The 21,680-nt window shown below is 43.0% G+C and overlaps 1 protein-coding gene across 2 annotated transcripts in view; it reads right to left on the minus strand.

Moving 5' to 3' along the window:
• The window catches only part of ANKFY1 (ankyrin repeat and FYVE domain containing 1), a 32,028-nt gene extending 13,574 nt beyond the window's left edge, over positions 1 to 18,454 (minus strand). The window contains exons 1-12 of one of the 2 annotated variants that reach the window (XM_030288176.4): positions 18,368 to 18,454; positions 13,554 to 13,746; positions 11,944 to 12,062; positions 9,504 to 9,639; positions 7,909 to 8,032; positions 6,601 to 6,750; positions 5,945 to 6,110; positions 3,699 to 3,903; positions 2,892 to 2,960; positions 1,958 to 2,157; positions 1,443 to 1,540; positions 832 to 1,057 (exon numbers count right to left, since the gene is read on the minus strand). In XM_030288176.4, the coding sequence (XP_030144036.3) occupies positions 832 to 1,057; positions 1,443 to 1,540; positions 1,958 to 2,157; positions 2,892 to 2,960; positions 3,699 to 3,903; positions 5,945 to 6,110; positions 6,601 to 6,750; positions 7,909 to 8,032; positions 9,504 to 9,639; positions 11,944 to 12,062; positions 13,554 to 13,746; positions 18,368 to 18,377 (1,696 nt within the window). In that variant the 5' untranslated portion in view covers positions 18,378 to 18,454. Of the gene's footprint in view, positions 1 to 831; positions 1,058 to 1,442; positions 1,541 to 1,957; positions 2,158 to 2,891; positions 2,961 to 3,698; positions 3,904 to 5,944; positions 6,111 to 6,600; positions 6,751 to 7,908; positions 8,033 to 9,503; positions 9,640 to 11,597; positions 11,710 to 11,943; positions 12,063 to 13,553; positions 13,747 to 18,367 lie in introns of those variants that run through there. The other variant, XM_030288177.4, reaches the window with a different exon arrangement.
• Positions 18,455 to 21,680: the final 3,226 nt, after the last annotated feature.

Below are 21,680 nucleotides of genomic sequence, written 5' to 3' on the forward strand. Positions count from 1 at the left end.
GCTGTTCCTTTAGCAGTCAGTTTGTAAGATCTGAGCAAAGTACCTTCAGCTTCCCTGATGTGACACTGCCTAGGATTCAGACCATATTGCCCATACTGACTGATCTTAATACATATACCAAGAAAAAAAGTCAATTTCTAGCTAAGTGGCTTAACCCGTTCCTTTCTAGCTGCAACTCCAAATAGGGTGGCATATACAAAACTCTGAGAACAAAGAGCGGAAGCTCCACAGTATGGTGGAGCCTGGGATGGTTCATATTTACCCCAGTTCACCCATTGGGATGGGCAATATTTACCTAGGATGGGCAATATTTACCCCAGTTTACCTACTTCCTTCTAAATCCCACTTATGGTAGAAGACAAAATTGGCCCTGCTTCTGCTGTCAAATTCCCTTCCTGCTGCTAGAAAGAAGCTGACTAGCAGCATTTAATGAACTCATCTGCTGGTATTTGAGCACTCAAGTCTCAACTCTACTATAATACCAGCATTGCTCTGTATGAAGTCCTCTTACTAAGGAGTTGAGGGAGGCAGAAGTCTCACTGCAGAAAAATGCCTTTACCTAAAATTGATTCCAGCATTCACCTGAAGCAAATGCTTTGAAGCTATCTCAGTTGTAACAGAACCCAAGACTAACTGTTCAAGCCCATTATCTACAGTGGAGAATTTACAAACAGCCAAAATATTTTTCTTGTTTTAACAAGCAGATGATTTAAGACTAGTTAGCCAGTTTTAATAATTTTTATTCTTAAACACTGTTTACAGGAAGATATGCTTTCTTAGTAATTTGTCAAAACAGCAATTCACTGCAGCATCAACAGTCTGGACACCTACCTTTTTGTTCTAGGATGACTGACACCACATCTGGGTGATTGTAAGCAATAGCCATGTGCAGGGGAGTTTGCAGATGAACGTTCTCTGCTGATGGAGGAGCAGGTGCATCCTTCTGCCCAAGCACTGCTTCTGCTGTCTGGATGTTGGGATTGGCTCCTTGCTGCAGGAGTTCTGCTGTCAGGTTTGCTAGGCCATGCCTGCAGGCTGTGTGCAGTGGGGTTTCTCCCTTTAATAAACAAGGTGCTGGGTTAACAGCTTGAGACATGAAGAGAAGCAGCTTTTAAACTATTAAAACTACAAGAGCTAGTGTGAAGAGTTTCAGTCCTAGTAGCTGAAGCTCCTCAGGAGTTCCAAACTACATGAGTTAGCTTTCACTAAGGATTTTATTACACCAGCTACTGAGGTAAGTGCTAAAAGAATGTTAGCAACTGGTGATTCTGCAAGAACAGTGCCACAAGAATGCAAGTGGTCACTAGTAAATACCTGAACATATGCAAAGGTTCATCAAGTGCTCTAACTTGCTTTAAGCTATGGTTTAGCTATAAGAGATCTCTGCTATCTTATTTTTGAAGAGAAGCAAAGGAACTTTCAGACTAAGTTTCTGCTTTTACCCATTTGTTTTGGTGGTTGACTTTTGCTCCATGAGTTGCTAGGAAGAGAGAAGCTGCCTCATTTCCTGCACCAGCTGCTCTCTGAAGCAAGCAGTTTCCTAAAGAAAAACCAAGAACACTGTTATTCCAACCACACGTTGATAGTAACAAGTGTGCTAACACCTTCCCCATTACTTTACATTACACTTTGAAGTCAGCAAGGGAAACCCTTGTTACAGGGGTTACTAGTAGCCCCCTTCCAACTGTCACATCACTTCCATTTAGTGATTACAGATCTTGAAATTTTACTGTAAAGAGGGTATTAGAACCTGGCACTGAGTCCAGATTTTCTGTCACTTCCTGCAAGTCCATCTCAGCTTGTCAGTGCACCAGTTCTGGGTAAAGCAACTACCACCTAGCATTTATTATGGAGCAATTGCTGCTGAAACCTCATGCAGCTCCTCCAAGTGCAGTCAGCATTAAGCAATTAACACACAAGCCTTCTGCCTCCAATGAAATACAAACCTCTGACTTACCTGTTACTGTGTCTGGAGCATCTGTATTGCTGCCTCGCTGGATCAACCTTGCTGCAAAACTGTTCTCATCAAATGAGGTTCCATTCACAACAGGGGCATCCTCAAAAGGGTTCACAGACTGATCAGACGATACAGTGATGTACTGGACTGCAAGCCACAGAGCTGTGCTTCCTTCATGATCCTTCAGCTCCAAGTCTAGTCTAAAAATAAAAATTAGTGTCCCCCAATTTATACCTTAAAAAGTGGTTCCCCAACTCAGCTGAAGTTCCAAATGTCAGAACAGCTACTGTACTAGTTCATCTCATACCTCTCTGACAACTTTTGCTTGCCAAGAAGCCTAATGTAGCTCCAGTTATTTCAGAGCATTTGTGAATACTCTGAAACAAGCAACAAGCACACCATCTTTTAGTGACTACTAAATTCAAGCTCATTGCTCCTAGGGAAGTGTAGAATCCCTGGTAGATTTGGGCTCCCACTAAGTGTAACAAAGAGTAAATTCCCTTGAGTAAGCCGTGTAGAAGAACTGCAAATCCAGCTGCAATGAATCTGAGTCAAATGAAGTCTTCTGCTTCACCACCCTAAGAGGTCACCTCTAAGCAGAACCCAAGTTGGACTCAAGAATATATTGAGATATTTCAAGAGCATTATTATCCTTTTAGCTCCACTACAAATCAACCTTCACCTCTGGAATTATTTCAACCTCTTTGAAAAACAGAGATGCAGTTCGCTGCTTCTTTACAGCAGGGCAAAAACTTACATGGCTTCTGATATGGTTTTAGCATCTTCACTAATGCAAAGCCTTTACACTTTTGCATCCCAAGTTATTACTAGTCTTATTGAAAGGCAAAAAGGCACAGAACAGTTGTTAAACCAGTTTTCACATCTTCACTGTACAAGGTAACCTTAGTGCATTTTACATTAATGTGAGACTTACTGCTTGCACTGCAGGAGCTGACTGAACACAGGCTCATTCCTGACCACAATGGACACATGTAAGGGGGTCCTGTAATTGGAGTAAGAACAGTTACAGCAGGAATAAGTGAGACACTTCAGACTTTGGCCCCAGTCACCAACATGCCCCCAGAGAACTACAGGCTTTCATCTCCCCTTAAAGGAGAAGGGCACAAGCACTTCTTAAAAGAAAGAGAAATCTAAACTTTTAGTGAACTTGACTCCAATTAATTTGGTAGTAAGGAATTCATTAATGTAAGAAGTAACTTTGAAGGAAGAACCACAATAGCTTCACCTGTCAGAACTGTGCAGCTGATACATTCCATGTCTTCTATATTGTTTTATGAACTTGCTTGCCAGCCTAACCTAGCCTGTAAAAAAGCTTACAGGCCGTACACTTCAGATAAACACACAGCAGAAACTGGCATTTTTTGAGAACATTTTGGTTTCCCTAACAGCTTCAGGTATACTATTTGTCATCTTAGTTAGCTTTTACCATTCAGTGATTCAATAAAGGCAATTTAACTGTGTGCCATGTGTTCTAACACTCAACTCACCCCAGCTTTCTGTAGCTGGGCTATGTTTAATTGCCCATGACACGGTACCATTCAGCCTGCACAACTTTCTACTTTGAGTGCTACCAACAGGTCTCAAATTTGGTAAATGAATTCCTGCTTCCAGCATCAGCTGCATTTTGCTGAAAGACCTGAACAGGTTCTTAGGAGGTTGCATCCGATCACCACAGCATTGTCTGTTACACTGGCAGCACTTTACTTCCCCCAGTATTTACCTGCCTTTGCTGTCTTGCATGTTTGGATTGGCTCCTGCCTGCAGGAGGGACTGTGCAATCTGTGCCATCTCTGCCATGACATCTGGCGAGTGCTTCTTGGGGCTGTAGGATGCCACGAGGTGCAGAGGAGTCTCCTGCTCCCCCAGCGTAGCAGCATTCACGCGGGCACCATTTTTAATGAGAAAGTTTGCAGCAAATTTATCTCCTTTGGTGAAACAAAACAAAGTTATTGACAGATATATGTAGCCTATATATTTTATACTCCAGGAAATGGGTACACATGACTTCACTCCATACCATACATTCATTCCAACACAAGTATCTGCTCCTAGAATGCCTCAGCAAGAGGCAACTTCAACTGTCCTTCACAGCAAAGTCAGGATGAAAATATTTCACAACAAGCCCCTGGAAAGCTGTTTTGCCCACAGGTTACCTGTGACTCGATTTCTCACACCAGCTTATTGTTATAGAGACACTGACTTTGCTCATTCCTCTATCAAGATAAATCCATTGTTGCTTTAATAAAACATTGGACAAATTGTGATACTAAACATACAACTATTTTTTGAACAAAAGGTACTGTTCCAAGGCACTAGTCAAAAGTTTCCAGTTCAAGTCAGTCTGTTGAATATTACTACATAAACAACTAATAACACTGCCTTTGCTCTTGGAAATTCAGGCCCTTGTATATATATACAGGGTAAGGGCTTCAGCAGTGCAGACCCACCATGCACAACATTCCCAAGAACTCCTTCTTGAGAGCTTCTCAGGAGTCCAAACTTAGACCCACTTCGACACATGAAACCTTGAACTTGAAACACCAATGCAAAGAATAACTTCGGGAAAATACCAGCTGCCCTTCTAACTTCAAAGCTACTTTGCAGAGACATATTCACATTTTTCATTTTGCAAGACTAGAGAACAAAGAACAGTGTTTCAATCTATATTGCTGGATTATCTCTGCCAACAAAAACAGAAATCCCATTTTCTGATTTCCATATCAGACATTCCCCCACTTTTCAGTGATAAGTAGTAAGGATCATGTGGCAAGTGCAGACAATTTGCTTTAGCTCCATTTCCAGAACATGTGATTGTTAACTGTGATTAATTCACTGAAGCTCTGGTTACTGGAAAGCAAGCATTCATTCTCAGAGCTCTAGCTCAGCCTGAAAGCAGACATTAGAACTAAAGACAAATGCCAGCATTAAGAATGAAGAGCAGCCTGCTGAAAATCCAGTGTTTTATAGGGCTGCAGCCATCACACACTGACCTATGCCTACAATGCCTCCTACTCCTGCAGCTGAAGTCTCACGCACAGGATCAGACGCCAGTATTACCCTGTTTAGACATGCAGGAGATTAATTCAAATTTTGTGAGCTTAAAATACAGCTCCCAACTTCTTCCTTTACTTCTAGAGGTCCGAGACAGTTTGGTGCTAGAAATAAACTTTCTGGAACAGAGCTGCCAAAGACATTGCATAAAATAACAAGCAGCACAAGGTGTTTGCTGCAGATCTTTACCACACTTTGACCACAGGCCAAGATGCTGCTGATCCAAAACCTTCAGAGTACTGTGGCCATGGCAACCAGAACCTGCTGTGCTCCAATTCTCATAAGATGCATTTTCCACTCTAAGGTGGAGAACAGCTCAATATAATCATGTAGTTGTACTCAGACTCCACTCTGATAACTGCACTGGAGCTTTGAAAATATTTAGGCTGGACAGAGGCACCTCCACTTGCTATTCATCTTTCAGTCAGATTTTCCTCTTCTGAATCTGCTGTGCAGAAGAGAGGACCCTTACTGTTAACCATATCTCAAAGAAGCATATGCTGCCTTCAACTCAAGTCTAGGAAAAGACTTCATCTTTGTGACCCTTATGTTGTGTTGTTCAATTCAACTATTTGTCAGAAAGAATACTGTCAAATTAGAATATTCCCAGTGTCTCCCTGTATTTCTTCTTTTAGCAGGAAACATTATACTAGACTGCACCTGGATATCACACAGCATAAATTTCCCCAGCCAGCAGATTGACTCTCAGATCTCAAATAATAGTCTGTTTGCTTTTATGTTTAAAAAAGAAAAAAAAAAAAAAAAAAAAAAAGAAAACAGGACAAAGTTCATACTTCACTATAATTTTCTAACTGCAATGTCAACTACAACGTGACACAGGAATAGACCTTGAAATACGTATTCCACACTGGGAACAACTGGAAGTTAACAAAGCTTCATATCCCATCTACTTACCTCTCTGGATGGCTTTATGGAGCAGACTCCAGCCTCTCTTGTCTGCCCTGTCTACGTCAGCCTTGTAGTTGACCAGTGTAGTTGCAATACTCTCCAATCTTTGGGCCAGGGCTAGATCCAGAGCAAGATCTCCATTGTGATCCAATTCATTGAGCTTCCCAGGAAGCTACAACACAAACACAGCCAAGTGACATTAAAAGTATTTGAATAATTATTTCCTCACCTTTGTTGGGGGACAATTTATTTGCTACTTGTTTGTGGAGTTTTCATCCAAGCAGAACAAACATCTGTTACTTCAGCTTTCAACAGAAAAGGTGTTCAAGGAAATTATTTTTACAGAACTATCATGAAGCAGGAAAGTTGTCTATTATATCTACCCAGCTTTAAATGGGCATAGCAGTATCAGGTAATGGATTTTATTAGATATATTCTGTTGCATGCAAGATGTTTTAAGCATTATGAATCACTTCTAAATTATGTCCTCGTGTAGCTATTGCTAGATTGATCTCCATTACAGACACAGAAGTAGCTGTGGCAATGCTAAACATGCAAGTAAGAATTAGTGACAAAATTCACTAACAAGGTTCAAAATGGTACTTAAGAACTAATTATTTGAAACATCAAATTCTAGATAGATCAAGTCAATCTCACTATACCTGAGAATCCATTTCAATAAGATACAAAAAGACTACATCTTCTCTCTCAACTTTAATGGCCTTATGCAAGGGATATTCAGTCTTTGACTTGAACATTTTATACAATAGCTGAGCACTCATGCTGCTGAAATCTTCTTTTCGCAAGTCATCCTAGGAGCAATTAAGAAAGAGAAGGGTAAGCAACACTCCTGTTTTATTTATGGACAAGGCATTGCACAATGTAATTCTGAAGTTCACAAAACAAGTTCAGTTAAAAGTTCAATTTTATAACATTTTGGCAAGAACAATCCCAGAGAGTCTTTTAAGATTAGGAAGAAACAACCAGGAAGTTTTAAATCTTTCATTTCAGTTTCAAGATCAGTTAGTGAAATTTTTATTCCTTTTTGTCTACAGACATGGAAAAGTAGCATTTTAATGCTACTATGGTGGATTAACATCTAGGCTTTAAAATAATCCTCTAATAACTTATTCTTAACACTGAAAAAGTCCTACAACAATTGAAGACTGATTCATAAAATTATGAATAAAAGTAAACAGAAGCTTAGAAATAAAAATATCTTAGGTCTGAATTAGTGCTCATTTGACTAAACAGAAGCAACTTCATTTCCAGGTAGAGGTAAGCATCAAAAGTTAAGAGTTAAAACTGCTGACCCACAGGTTCACATATAATCTTTTTTATGTATTAACATACCAAAACACTTCCCTCTGCCTTAGAATTAGCCAAGGAAAGAAACTTCCACATCTAGAGTATGCATTTTAGATTTAGAATAACCTAAAGCCCCCCTCAAGTCTACTGTTGACAAGTCTTAATTTAAAGGCTAATTCATTACTCAGTTAATCAAACATTTTTCAAAATAAGAGATCAGAGCAAGTCAAACTTCCAAGCTGGTTGCAAGACTGGCTGCCTCTCTCTCCATTACAGAAGATAAACTGCCCTGGCTTCCATGAACTATTTTTAGAAGTAAAAGCAGGCCTGGGATTTGTGACCTGTATAGACAGAGACCAACTATGGATGAACATCTAAACACTTTGGAGCTCAGATCTGACAAATAACCCTCTTGTTTATTAGGAGACAGTCCCTTCTATCTTCCTCATGTTTAGGAAACTAAGACACTTTGTACAGTGAAGTATTTCCAATGAATAGAACACGTTTTTGGGAAGAAGTGACTCCCCTCCCACCAAGACATTCTCAAGACAACTGACCAATTAACAGAGGTTAGACAGTGTGGGAAGGTAAGCAAAATTCTACCACTGAGTTTCTACAATGTGCAAACATTTCTCATCTTGCTTCCTCGTGCCAGGACTCACCCAGTGGCTTGCAATAATCTCAGCACAGTAGTTGAGGAGCGTGCTGGCACTGAGCTCCTCGGCAGTCTGATAGAAACGGATGCAGTTCCTGACATTAACGAGTGACATCACTCCTTTTTCACATCTGTCAAAACAGGAGAGCCAGTGGTCAGTAAGCAAAAAGCTTTACTTAATCACTCTCCCATGCTGCACAGAGTCCTAACACTCTTTCATAGATGCTGGTAGAATATGGCATGGACTTGCTTCACTAAAGGCTGAACTGTATAAACATACTTCCATCAGCAGCACTAGAAGACACCAACCCTAAGAGCAGACTTACCAGAATCCACCTAGCCAAGGTTCCATGATAACACCACACTGCAGGAGTTTGCATGTAGAGATCCATCCCAGCTCTCCCAAGGGCACAAACTGCAGTTCATTCACTGCTATGAAGTAGGGAAGATGCACTACAGTGATCACAAGTAGGGGTTGCTGAGGTTGGATATTAGGAAAAATGTCCCCATTGAAGGGTAGACAGGCACTGGCACAGGCTGCCTGGGGCAGGGGTGGGGTCACCATCCCTGCAGGGAATTAGCAGATGTGTAGAGGAGGCACCTGGGGATACAGCTAATGATGGACTTGGCAGTGCTGGGCTGTTGGCCACTCTATCTTAGTGATCTTCTCTAGCCTAAACAATTCTATTTTACTCAATGATTCTATACCTACAAAAACATCTCAAAATTATGAATGGCATCCTACACATGGACCTGTCACTGGACTACTGCGACCAGACAACTGCTAAGTTCACAGTACAACATTAGGGCAGCTTTCAGGCTGGTACAAGGCTTGAAGCAGTTTTAGCTTTGGCCTTACAGATTTCAACTTCTCTGGTCAGAACACTTGAAAGCAATTTAGTTACTTCACATTGAAGCCATACAAATCACAGCTTATCAATGTCATGTACTGCTACAGACATCCCTTGGGCAAAGGATTGTTCTATCAAAGGGTACTTTGACTAAATTGAAGGCTTTGAAGTTGTACAAAACTTGATGGGATTTCAATTCGTACATTCAGGCTTCTCACTAACTCTAAATGGTTTAGAAGACTCTAAAGAGTTCAAGGTAACAATCTAACCCTTAGTGACACACTGTAATCATAGTCTCAGAATGGGACAGCATCCTACTGTTACATTAACCTTATGTCTGAAGAAAGGTTGCACAAGATACACAGAAGTTACAAACATTTCACCTGTGCCACTTTAATACTGCAAATTAACTGCCATGGATCCTTCCTAGCATTCTCTAACAATTCCTTTCTTGCAACTCTCCTGAACCTAATACCATCCTACTGATCTCCTCTCCACACCAGATTAGGGTTATTAGTTTGGCTTCTTCTTCAGGGAGAAGAACTGAAAAGTAAACACAAAACCTATGAGAAGTCTGCTACAGTTTAAGTCTAGAGCAATGCTTCATCTCCCCTGATAAACTAAATTACATGCTGTATTATTAAAAGCTCAAGACTTTGAAAAAGCATAATTTTATCCTATTGCCAGCAACTATCATCTTCTTTCTGTCCAAACAAGGTTTAAGAGTTCAAGTATATTTACCAAGACTCACCTTTCCCTAAGCAGCTGGAGCTGAAATTTATTAGCTAATTTCATGAGCTCTGTCAGGAAGATATCATCTTCTCTTAGCTCAAGTTCATCTGTGTAGATCCAGCGCAGCATTGCCATGGTTACCTCTGGGTCAGCATCTGGTACAGGGAGCAACAGGATTAATAAAATACTTAAAAACAATCACCTATCCTAGTAATTGCTATTTCTTTGACTTCTTAAAGTCACAGTTATAAAAAGAAAAATATAGTTTTGTTTTGAAACTGTACTTAGTTCAAAATGTCAAAACTGGCAAAATTGGTGATAAGTTGAAAGGAATAACAGTGCTGGCACCAAGCATGAAAACCTTCTTACACTGTGCAGAATGCAGGGAGCTCTGTAACATCTATCTGCTACACCAGTGTTGCATATTTAGGGGCCCTGATAAAGTCCTTGGTCCCTCACATATGGCATAATGCACATCCACACCTGAAAAGAACAAAGCCCCTTTTTAATTTAACAGCCACATGTTACGAACTGCTGCATTCTAACAAAGGTACTTACACCTTGTTATGCTTTGGTAATAATTACAAAGCACTTCAAATTGCTGGTAGCCATTTCTAGAAGTGCAAAAAAAGCCAGTTTAAGAAGCTGGTTAGATTTCAGGTCTTTACAAGACTATCACAAACTGATGTTTTTACACAGTGGGAAAAAAAACAGGAAATCACACCATGGGACACTACACAAGCCCAGTGGCCAAGGACCTTTGTCACTCATTCACAATTAAAATGACAATCCATCTTACAAGGATGTGGATAAGAAAAACTTCAGAAGATCAGATCAACTACATTTAAAAAATTAACCTTACTTTGAGTTGTTTTGTTCTTTAAAAAAACATTTTGAATTAAAAACCTTAAAGACACCAAAATATCCATCCTAAACTACCTCCTTTAGATGAAGGCTTGGCCCAGATTATCTGCAGAGTAGTAGAAGTACTTGGCATGCAAACTGCCTCTAAGGAATCTCAAGGTTTTAGTAAGACAAGCCAAACTCAAAGCAATCAGAAAGCCTACTTGAGATGTACTATCAGCTCTGCCTTGGCAGAAGTAAGAGAGCATTTTCTCCCCCTCAATAAGAGAATATGAGGTCATCTCTTTCTACTCTTTTAAAGGTTAGAAAATTCTACAGATTACAATAACTCTAAAAGTGCTCAATCTCAAATGCTGCCTGCTTTCTCAAGATAAGATTCAGGCAATCTTAGCTTGCAAATTCTTAAGAGAACCCCTTAAGAAAACAAACTGCAGGGAACAGCTTGTATCTTGCTCCAGCTACTTCATAAGCTAATCCTTGTGTCATTTATCAATTTTTTTAAAAAATCAATAATGCAATTTTACAGTGGGAAGTATCATTTACTAGCATGTATTTAAGCAATGTTTGCATTGTTAAACATGTAAGACTGCAGTTACATTTGAGATTCTCAGACTAGCTTAGATGTGGAGCTAAAAATGCTTTGGACTGCCACTTGTAACAACATTACAATTAACATAAGAGCTTTTTAGTAATACTTTTTGTTAGCACAGCACTCAGTTTCAAAACTCCTTGGCATCTGTTTTCTTGTGGCTGTAGAAAGATCCACCAATCTTGCAAGGAAGCCCATGCTGTCCCATAAAACCAGCTTGCTGTGACTTGCTACTTTCCAGATTGTCTGCACTTAGAATTCACTATAAGATTAAGTGCAGAACGTGAAGCCAATGCTTAATATTCAACATGCCAGTCAGCAAGCCTGCTTAACTTCATACCTGGTTTTATTGCTCACAAATTAATTGTATAAGGCTCTCCTACACTGTTAAGTACAGAAAAGCCTTTTGAGAGGTTCAACCTGCAGAAGCACTGCCCAGTGTAAGTACATGCAAGAAACAGCTACAACAGAACTAAACGCTCATGTAGAAGATGGTCTGTTAGAAAACTTGTCTTCCTCACCTGTTTTACAAAGGTATTAAAGTGCCAAAGCAAACAATTTCAATAATACATCAGTACTTGCATTCACTTCCCACACACACTATGTTAACAAGCAGCAAGGTATTTCCATGACACGCTTCAGAGAAATTATGCACACTACCTCAAAAAGCCCTGTCCTTCCTCAAAAAGGAAGAAGTCAAGCTCCTCCATATAGATTTGTTTTTCATTATGTTTAGTTGACTCTAGAAAAGACAAACAGGCCACCAATCTCAACCCCTGTTTGTTAAAGAGAAAGAAGGCAGGTTATTGATTTAACTACCATTAGCACCCAGTTCACAAGCTCACTACCACTCTTCAGAGAGAGAGCTCGGTAATCAACAGATTAAGCACCACTTTTAGTGGACAGCAGGAGACTGAAAGGCACTTAAGTAACCTTCTCCCAACAGGCCCTTTCACAAGACACCCTAAAGACAACTGAGGCATCACATTACTCAGCAGTGACCGACCTGACAGATCCAGCTCCTCAGTTGAGGCAAGGTTGGCAAGACTCCACGTATCGCTGCGTGCCGCCAAGACAAATTTGTGAGCACAGATGTGCTTGTCCCCAACCTTTATCTTCAGGTCACTGAGAGGAGAAAAAAACACAAACATGTATTATGCAGACTTCTCCTGCACGTAGGTATATATAGATTCAGCATCTCCACAGTATCTATGTCTGGGTATCCACATTCAGGTTCAAGTTGTTTGAGACATTAAAACAAAATTGGTTAAGTAGAACATGTTGGCAAATGACAATTCATATTTTTCTAGGGAGAACTGCAATGAGTCATTCATATTTCAAGTGCTTGGTTGGGTTTGCTTTTTAAAACCATTTCAGAACAAACAGCAAGAGAATTATTGTAGAAGTTAGGAAAAGCCAATGATCTTGAAGTTAAATATTTATGTCACAGTGTCCATACTAATACTGTCAGCTGAGTACCAATGCTTTCAGGCAAGACCAGCAAGAGAACAATGCTGTTTGACAGTAGTCTGAGTGCAAGGCAGAATCCCCAGTTCCCAGGAGACCAGCTGTCAAGAATACCCATTTCATCCTGACCCTTTATACCAGGTTATCCACTTGCCCTGCTCATTTTGAAATCCCATGGCTTGCAAATGTTCTGTGTAGGTGTGCTTTCCAGACTATTTTCCAAAGTAAAGCACTGCTATAAACTACAGGACAGCACAGAGATGTTACTTAATGAAACCTGCACTGGGATCTGCTACCTTTCTCATTCTGTGATATGAAGGCCCTTTTAGACAACTATTCAATGTCTTTAAAGCTAAGAAACTGAACAGAAATTAAGTGCTCCAACTCTTCTGACATACACTACCTGACAAATCTTTTACCCAGCAGGCTACAGTAAGTTCTTGCAGGCACAGAGCCTTTTCTCAGGGAGGCTCACAAAGAGATGCTGGTGCAAGGAAATTTTAACTACAATAGATTTTCCCTTACATGACAAACTCCTTTACTATACTGGCATTGCTTTCAGTGACAGCAAAGAAATTGATAAATATCATAGTAGTCTCAGAACTTAATCAGCTAGACTATGGAAGGGATCCTTAGTGTGCCTACGGAAAAGAAACTATTAACCATAATTTCGTGCTGAGATTCAAAAATACAGTGTATCACTAAGTCACATATATCACTAATACAACCAGACAAGCGAAATTATTCAGGCATCTTCACACACAACAGGAATACAGAATTGAAAATGTTTTAGAACTAAGCCTTTCAAGAAAGGAACAGTTTTTCCACACACACTGTGCAATTAATCTATTAACTAAGCATGGTTCAGTTCAAAACTCCTTCTCTTCAAAGTGAGCTTTGCTGCTGACAGTGATCATGGTTAGTTTTCTCTGAACTTGTCTGAGAGACAAACTTCTGCTTAGAGCTCTCAGTTCAAGAATCGGATTCAGTATGCCACGACCTTAGCATGCTCTTCCATCTACAACTGCAACTCAGGACTCTATTCACAACTGGCAGCAAAGAATTTTCCTTGTCTAAGATCAGGACCTAGTGCAGTCAATAAAACCAAAGGTTCCTGTAATTCCCCATTCCCAGAAGGGGATTCCTTACCTGTACTGCTCCTGCTGGTAGAGTTCAGCTACAATGGCGAGAAGCCGACTGATGAAGGTGTCGCTGGCATTGTTCTGGTTGGCCTCCACAGCCAGAAGGTTGCACCTCCTTTCTGTATCCACAAGTTTCTTCTGCAGCTTCACATACTCCTGGCGGAGGAGCATCAGGTGCTTTTCCAGCTTGGCCACCTCCTCTGCAAGGCACACAGTGTTACTACAAGGTTGAGATATGCACACCTCTGTTTGACATCTGAAGGTAACTTCACCCTCAGATTGCACACGTTCTTTAATTACAACACTCCAAGGAGACTCTCCTTTTCCAAATACCTGAGCATCTCACCCCCAGAATTAAACCTTCTATTTCTTATCATTTTCATAAACACATTGAGAAATCATAACACAGTGATAAAGCCACTTAGAAAGAAAGTTCTGAATTCTGTTTGGTCAGGAATGCTGTAAAGTTCCTTAAGCCATGGCAGTCCATTTCTGTGGGAATTATGGTGGGGCAGAGGACTAAGTCTTTGGTTCTTACCCATTTTTTTCAGCCTAGTTAAGATGCTGTTTGACTTTTCAGCTGATGCTTAAACCACAAGTGAGCATTAGAACAGATGTTAATGCACCATATCTACCTCAGAGTATTTAACTGACCTGTTTAGAACTCCTCAACCTGTCAGCTAAGAAACTCCCCAAAAATGGCCAGAGTGGAAAACAGATTATCCCCAGAATCTACGTGCTAAAGGCCAGTCAGAAGTATATAAAACTACTTCCTGCTGGCTACACTCCTCCACTGGTAAGGCATCACAAACAGAGTCAAGTCCATATTGGCTATTTCAGTTCAGGATCAGCAAAGCAACAGCACATGGGAATCAGATCCTTGAACAGGACTTTTCATCCCATTCCAGAAGCCACTTTTCCAGCACACTTAACTGGTCACTCCAAAACATGCTGGGGTAAATTAACCCATGCCACCTCTATGAAAAACCTCTACACTTCACTGCTGTACAGGTATTTAAAATCAATCCAACTTATGAGTGCTTATTTATGGATTAGTTGCAAAAACTGTATGTTTGCTATTAATCACAGTGCTTCATTATCTTCCCCCTATCATTAAGTTATTTTTCAAGTAAGGCCAAATCCCAAACCAGTCCAAACACAAGAGGGGGCAGGGATGATACATTTGGATGCTAACCAGTGATTTTAGGTGGGAATGTTCCTACAAGATTACTCCCTGCTAGCCAGGAATTTATATTTCAATGACTTTCCCAAAATATTTACTAAACATCACTAGTACAAACAATGAGAAACTGAGCTCTGTTGACAAGTGTTTTCTTCTTCCTCCTGTAGAAAAGTTCAACAGCCAGCTGACCTTGGCCTTGCTCTGACACAGGTCCCCAGGGCAGAGCATCAGATTCTGGCTCTGCTGCAGACAGAACACCTTGTTTATCCTGTCCTCTACAGACCCTGCAGCAAATGCTTCTTCATAACTCTCTTCATTTAACAACTATTGTAATGGATAAACAAAAGGCAACATATCCCATTTTATTGTTCAGTTAATACTACATAAGCAGGTTTGGCAGGTACTTCCTTCAACAGCCTTTTCGTTAGCTTCACCCTTCAAAATTTCAGAGATACCATCTCCTTTGGGATAACTTTCTCTTTCTACTGAAATATACTCTGATTTCAGAACTGTGCCATCAGCACCACACCAAGCCTCAAGGAGGGTTTGAAATCCTGCTGTGGTCAGTCTTCCTATGTGAAGATGAATGCAGTTTTGGCGTTCCCAGAACTAGAAGGACATGTCCCTTGAGCAACTACTCCTTCCTCATTTCTCCATAAGGGTGGTAAAGCAAGTCCTACTGTTAGAGCAGAGAGGGCAGGAGTCTGACAGGAGCCCAGAGTAAAAGACACTGAGGACTGCACCAAAGCTTAGTGTATGAACAGCACCACTGTTTATCCAGTAAGATTTTTAGATGGCATACAAATTCAAATGCTAGGAATAAGAAGCTGCCTAGTGAAGCTCATTGCATGCACCACCTTATAGAAATACTGCATCTTCCAGTCAAACCATGGGAGTGCAAAGCTGGGAATAAAGAATCTGTACCATCCTAAATACTGTCATTTTACCAAAGTCAGCTCACTAGCTCCAAATTAGCCTGAAATCACTAGGATACAATGCAGAACTACCTTAAACTCCCAAACAGCCGTAGCTGAAGCTTTGTGCATGACCAATAATCCAGCTTGTTACTGCTGATTTCAGGGCAATCCCAGACAATCCCTACCAGCAGCGAAAGTACCTCAAAGAGCCAAAGCTTTGAGAACTCTTGTTTTCAGACTGACACCATATGCTTCCTGCTAACTCACTGGGAAGGGCTGAAAGGTATTTGCTCACTGTACCACTTACAAGAATTGTAAAATAAAGAGTTTCTCTTATTCTACATGACAACCTGCACACCTGTTGTGTAGTAGCTACACTTGAAGACAGTAATTGATCTTACAGGACATTTCAAATGCAAATTCAAGAGAGTTCTCAATGTCCAGTTAATCAACATTTACAGCACAAGAGCAAAGGCTTAGTTTTCTCTATAAATCGCTCACTTAAAGAGTGAAAAAATAAAAAGCACAATTACTGCAGGCACACACACCCTTAATGATGGTCCTTGCCTCAAGACACTGAGAGGACAGGCTTAGTCAGATACCAGTAAGCCTCTGGCTGAACAGCAATCCCAATGTCTCAGTGAGGAGGATGCCCAGTTCAGCAGAGTGGAAAACACAAATGCCTCTTCTTCTGAGCCACAGTCCAGGTAAAAAAGCACAGCTTTTGTTAACAGCTTTCTGGCAGACTGATCAGCAACTCATGAGCTGGCAGAAGTTTATATTCCATATGAAATACTTTGAAGAGAATTTCAGGAAAACCACTGTCATTTTTTTAATAGGAGAATGCACAGAAGTTCTAGGGAGCAAATAGACAGCTGAATCAAGCAGGGAGGCAAAAGGCAATAAGGAGACAGATAGCACATATCAAAAATTAGAGGGAGGCTCTAGTGGAACCCATCACACAGCCCATTCCACTCATCAAAAGCAGTCCCAGAAGCCATACAAACTTTGTTTCCTTACGAAGTGGACCTGAGTGAAATATTTCAGAAAACCAAATTATTTCCTTACCCCCTCCACTGCTCCACACTCTGACCTTTATCTCCCCAAGGATGTACAAGTCACTGCTTTCTTGTTCCTCCTCACTTTTGCATACTTTTGATCTTTGCCACCCCAAAGTTCTACAGCTATTGCTTCTTTACACTCAAGCATTAATCCAACAATTCTTAGCCATGGCTGCATGTAAACCTCTGGTATTAGCAGTATAGAATGTTCAATCTGCAGGTAGCAATTGCAATAAATCTGATGCAGGATTTTTCTGGAGAGAGGCAACACTTCCTTATGAGAAAAAGCACTTGGCTGAGCTAATAACCACAATTTGACAAGCTCCCTTCCTTAACAGGCTTTCACTTTTCAGCTGACTCAACTGTAGCTCTTAACTAGAAGTGTGGCTGCAGGGACAACACAAGCCCCTCTTCCAACACAACCTAAGGAATGAAATGGGTGACAACTCCAGCTTGGTATTCCAGTTCACACAGGATCATTCATTGGTCATGTGCTTTTTTCAGCCAAAAGATCAGAGAATTACTTAAGCAGGGAAGAATCTCTGAGAAGTACAGATTGTCTGAAACAGGGATTGATTGTATCAGCTGCAGGTTAATTCTGCAAAGGAGGACCCTGAGCCAGAGCTTCACATCCTTGAGGATCTCTTTGGGGAAAGTTTCACTACCTGAAGCCAACTTGGACATCTAAAGCCCTCCAGAACTGGGTCACCAAGGCTTAAAAGCAAGCACAAGAGGCTGGTCAGCTAAAAACGAGCAGTGGAATTTCAGCGCACAAGAAGTTAGGCATTCCTCTAAGGACTTATCAAACCAGCTTGACTACAGCATCCTCTCAGCTGATGCATGCCAGTCCAGCAGCATCTGCTCCATCTTAGCATTCTGCAAGTGTTCTAAAACTTCAGCACTATCCAAGAGCTGCACTTCAAGAGTTGAAGGCTCTGCTTTCACGACTCTAACTTCATTTCCTTTGTAACTTGGAGCATTTTAGCTCCGTTTGCATACTCCGTTTCCTCCAAGAAAAAGAGGAAGCTTGACTTGCAGAAACGAGTAGAACTGTAAAAAATCCAAGCCTTTTTTTTTTTTTTCCCAAATCCCCTTAGCTTAAATTAATTTGAATGGTGCGATTGCCAGTCTTCAAGCAAAACAGCAGCACTCCAGGAGCTCTGCAAACCTCACCTGAGCCTGACAAAAGGAGTCCGGCACAGGTGACCGTGCGGCTGCAGCAGCACAGGCAGTAATTGATCTTACAGGATCAATTGCTGGGGGAGAGCCCCGGGCAGGGCACGGCGGGATCAGAGCCCGGACGGCGCCGGGATGAGCCCCACGAGCGGGGCAGGAGCGTCCTGCGGCCCCGCCTCACCCCCCGCCCGCGGGATGGGGTCGGCGGGACGCCCTGGCCGGCTCCCACCGCCCGCGGCCACCCCGAGCGCCCTCCTGAGGGGCGAAGCCGCCCGCGCCGGGCCGGCCCCGCCCGGGGGTGTCCGCCCGCGGCCCCGCCATCTCCCGCTCACCCCGCCCCACCCGCCGCGGGCGGGGCCGAGCGCGTCCCGCACGGCAGAACGGCGGGAGCCTCACACTGCGGTGCCCCGGGAGCGGCGGGAGCCCCCGGCAGCCCCGCGGTCCCCGGCCCCGCCCGGCCCCTCACCGGGGCTCCCCCCCTCACCTTCCGCCATGTTGGCTCCGGCGCCGCAGCTCTCGCGAGACCGCCGTGCTCTGGTGTTGCGGCGGGCGGCGGCTCTCGCGAGAGCAGCGCAACAGCCGCGCCTCTGGGGCGGAGCCGCTCGCTCCGCGTTATCCCGCCTTTCTCCCGAGTTATCCCGCCTTTCTCCCGAGTTATCCCGCCTTCTCCGCGTTATCCCGCCTTCTCCTGAGTTATCCCGCCTTTCTCCGCGTTATCCCGCCTTTCTCCGCGTTATCCCGCCTTTCTCCAGAGTTATCCCGCCTTTCTCCCGAGTTATCCCGCCTTCTCTCGAGTTATCCCGCCTTCTCCAGAGTTAGTTATCCCGCCTTCTCCAGAGTTATCCCGCCTTTCTCCAGAGTTATCCCGCCTTCTCTGCGTTATCCCGCCTTCTCCCGAGCTATCCCGCCTTCTCCGCGTTATCCCGCTCTCCTCCCGCGTTATCCCGCTCTCCTCCCCGCCCGTGCTCCGGCACCGGCAGCCGGTTCGCGCACGGCAGCCGCGGCGGGAGGCGGTGCGCGGCGGGCGGAGCCGCCCCGGGACGCGCTCCCCAAGGGGAGGAAGCGCCCGGTGATCCCGGCCGGAGCGCTGGGCTGGCACGGCTGGAGAACGCTGGAAAAACCGGCCAGCACCGGGAGAAACGCAGCCGTGCCTCGCTGCGGAGCTCAGCTGCCCCGGGAGCGCCGTCCCGAGCCCGGGCAGCGCCTTCTGCCCCGCCAGTGCTCGCACAGCGAGCGGGGCACGGGGGCTCCTCCCCACTTCAGCTCCTGCTTCTCCTTCCGATCCAGCAGTCCTGGGCACTGAATGCGTGTCCCCTGCACACTGGATTGGTGCCCGGTGGGTGAATGGTTGCAAGCAGACAGGCAGTGACCAAGTACCAATAACAGGATCATTTTCCCAGCCACGTGTACAGCATAGCTCGGCTGTTGTTGTTCGTCATCGCTCCTGCTCAGATGCAACTGAAAGGCCAAATACTCGATGCTGGTCCAGCAGCAAATTTGTTGCTTGCTTTGAGGAGCATCTTTCAGTTAAATGTTTGAAAACTTCATGCACAGTATTGTTTTACAGGTGTAATTTTTTCTGGACTCCAGCACGAAGTGACCTTTGAAAAGTTGCTCTACATCATATTTATTTTGGTGTTGCATAAAACAGCAAATCCAGAGCTGGGCCCAGGAGGGCCACAGACTGTTTTCTAGACATACCATGAAACAACTTGTCTCATTTTGCACAGCTTGATGACAGCTGTGTATAGCAAATTACCCCACTGCTCATGGTGTTACTATTGATCCTTTTGAGGAACTGTGAGGAAGCAAGTTATTGCTCCCTGATCAGATTTAGTTTAATTTCACAGTAATAACAGAGATCAGATTTCAAACCACTGCTGTGTTTTGCATCATGGGAATTGTAATCTCCTCTGGGGATTTGCCTGGGAAGGAAGCTGTAGTATGACAGTGTTTCTAAACCCCAAACAGCTTCTGATTTGCTCATGCTGCTTCTGAAGGGACTCAGCAGTGATGGCACTGCACCAAGAGCAGTGCACCAGATGGTACAGACACAGTGGAGTCCACCCCACATTGGCCTTCCAAAGCCCAAAATACATTTCTAATCAGTTCAGATTTCATGTGCTCTGCTTATTGATCATTCAGTTCCAGTAAGTGTTTTTAGGCATTGGTGCAGAAGGAATTTTAGAGTGATAGTTGACCGTCCTGAGTTTTCTCAGGTGCAGCATGGAGAAATAGAAGAAAGGAATTAAGATGGCCACACTAGTTAAGACATTCATTAGTATTTGATGCTTTCCCTTTTCCCCCAGTGATGCAGTGATATCTGGAATGCAGGGCAAATGCCCTGTGTTGGGGCAAAAATCAGCTCAAACCTCCAGCCAGGATAACAAACCCCTGGAGAACCTATGGTGATAACTGAGCAGCCTGCAGGAACCAACCAGATATAAAGTCTTGCTACAAGAAAAACTGAGGAATGCTGCTTCACTTCCTTGTTCACCAAGAATCCTCATACTACATGTCAATCCTGCAGCTCCTCAGTGCTGTTCCCATCTGATTTTATCACTAACAGCTTTCCACCAGCGCCCCTTTGAGTGTGGGGCAGGAACAAAGAGCCAACTGTGATCACAGAAGAGTGAAATAGGCCATTTCTTTGCCTGCCAGAGGCTTCCTACAACCTGGACACTTGGCACCAGACCCTGAGCTGCCTCTTTCACTCAGTCACTGGGCATTAGCCATACCTGCAGCTTGTAGATCTTAGCAGTATCCCACAGTAATGATCCTCCCTGGGGAGAATCTGGGTCAGGTGGGATCACAAACCATCTGGGTAAGCCAAATACATGTTTGAATTTACAAAGAGGGGAATGAGCAGTGCTGTGGAATTCAGTTCTTCCATACAATTGAAGCAAGAAAACATTTCCAGGCCTACCCCCTAAAGAACAAAGAAGCAGCAGTTCTGGAGAACACAGACATCAAGTTTTGAACCATTTTGTGGATTTACAGGTGAGTCTGTGGTGAACTGTGTGTGGTACTTTGAAAAACAAAACAGAGACCTTGATGAAAGCAGCAAATACCTGGATGCCTCAGTACTAGACACACTGTGGAAATTGAAAAGGAAGGTCAGCCTGCAGGGGAGCAAGTCCATTGGTAGGTTTAATAAGATCAGCTTTCTTTCCAGTCTTTCTTTTTCGTGGAAAGAATGACACCATGCCGCTGAAGTTCTGCAGAGTCCCAACTTTAAGTGGAAAAGGGTAGTCAGCTGGTGGGAAAGAAACCTGCTCTGAAGACCTTTCAGACAAGTGCTCTAACAGGAACTCAAATCAGCTGTGGTGTCTGGGGCATTAAGTACTGCACCTGCCTGGCTGCAGTAGCAGCTAGCCACTTAAAGCAAATTTAACTAATGATTTCACACAAAAAATCATTCCCAAATACGTAAATACAGATATCAAACATACCTGTTTATCTAAAGCACCCATAGGAGGAAGTAGGACCTTTCCCTGTAAGTCTTCTTACACTAAATGCCTTTTTGTCCCCAAGGGCTGCCTTGCCTCTAACAACTGTCACCTCCTTCCACCCCAGCCCCCCTCACAACACCTGCAATATGTGCCTTTCACTATATGCATGTTGCACAGCAACATAAAATGAAGTCCAGCCAGCAAATTAAGACTGAAGGCTTCTTAAAAGCTGACTCTGACACTGGAACTCTTGATTTATTAGTGGTTTATGCTATGCTGTGGAAAGAAAAGAGTTGAGTAGTTTCAAGGTCTTCTATAGTTTCTTTAGTCAAAGGCTTGACTACG

The sequence above is a fragment of the Taeniopygia guttata genome, chromosome 19, assembly GCF_048771995.1.
Source record: "Taeniopygia guttata chromosome 19, bTaeGut7.mat, whole genome shotgun sequence".
Taxonomy (NCBI): Eukaryota; Metazoa; Chordata; class Aves; order Passeriformes; family Estrildidae; genus Taeniopygia; species Taeniopygia guttata.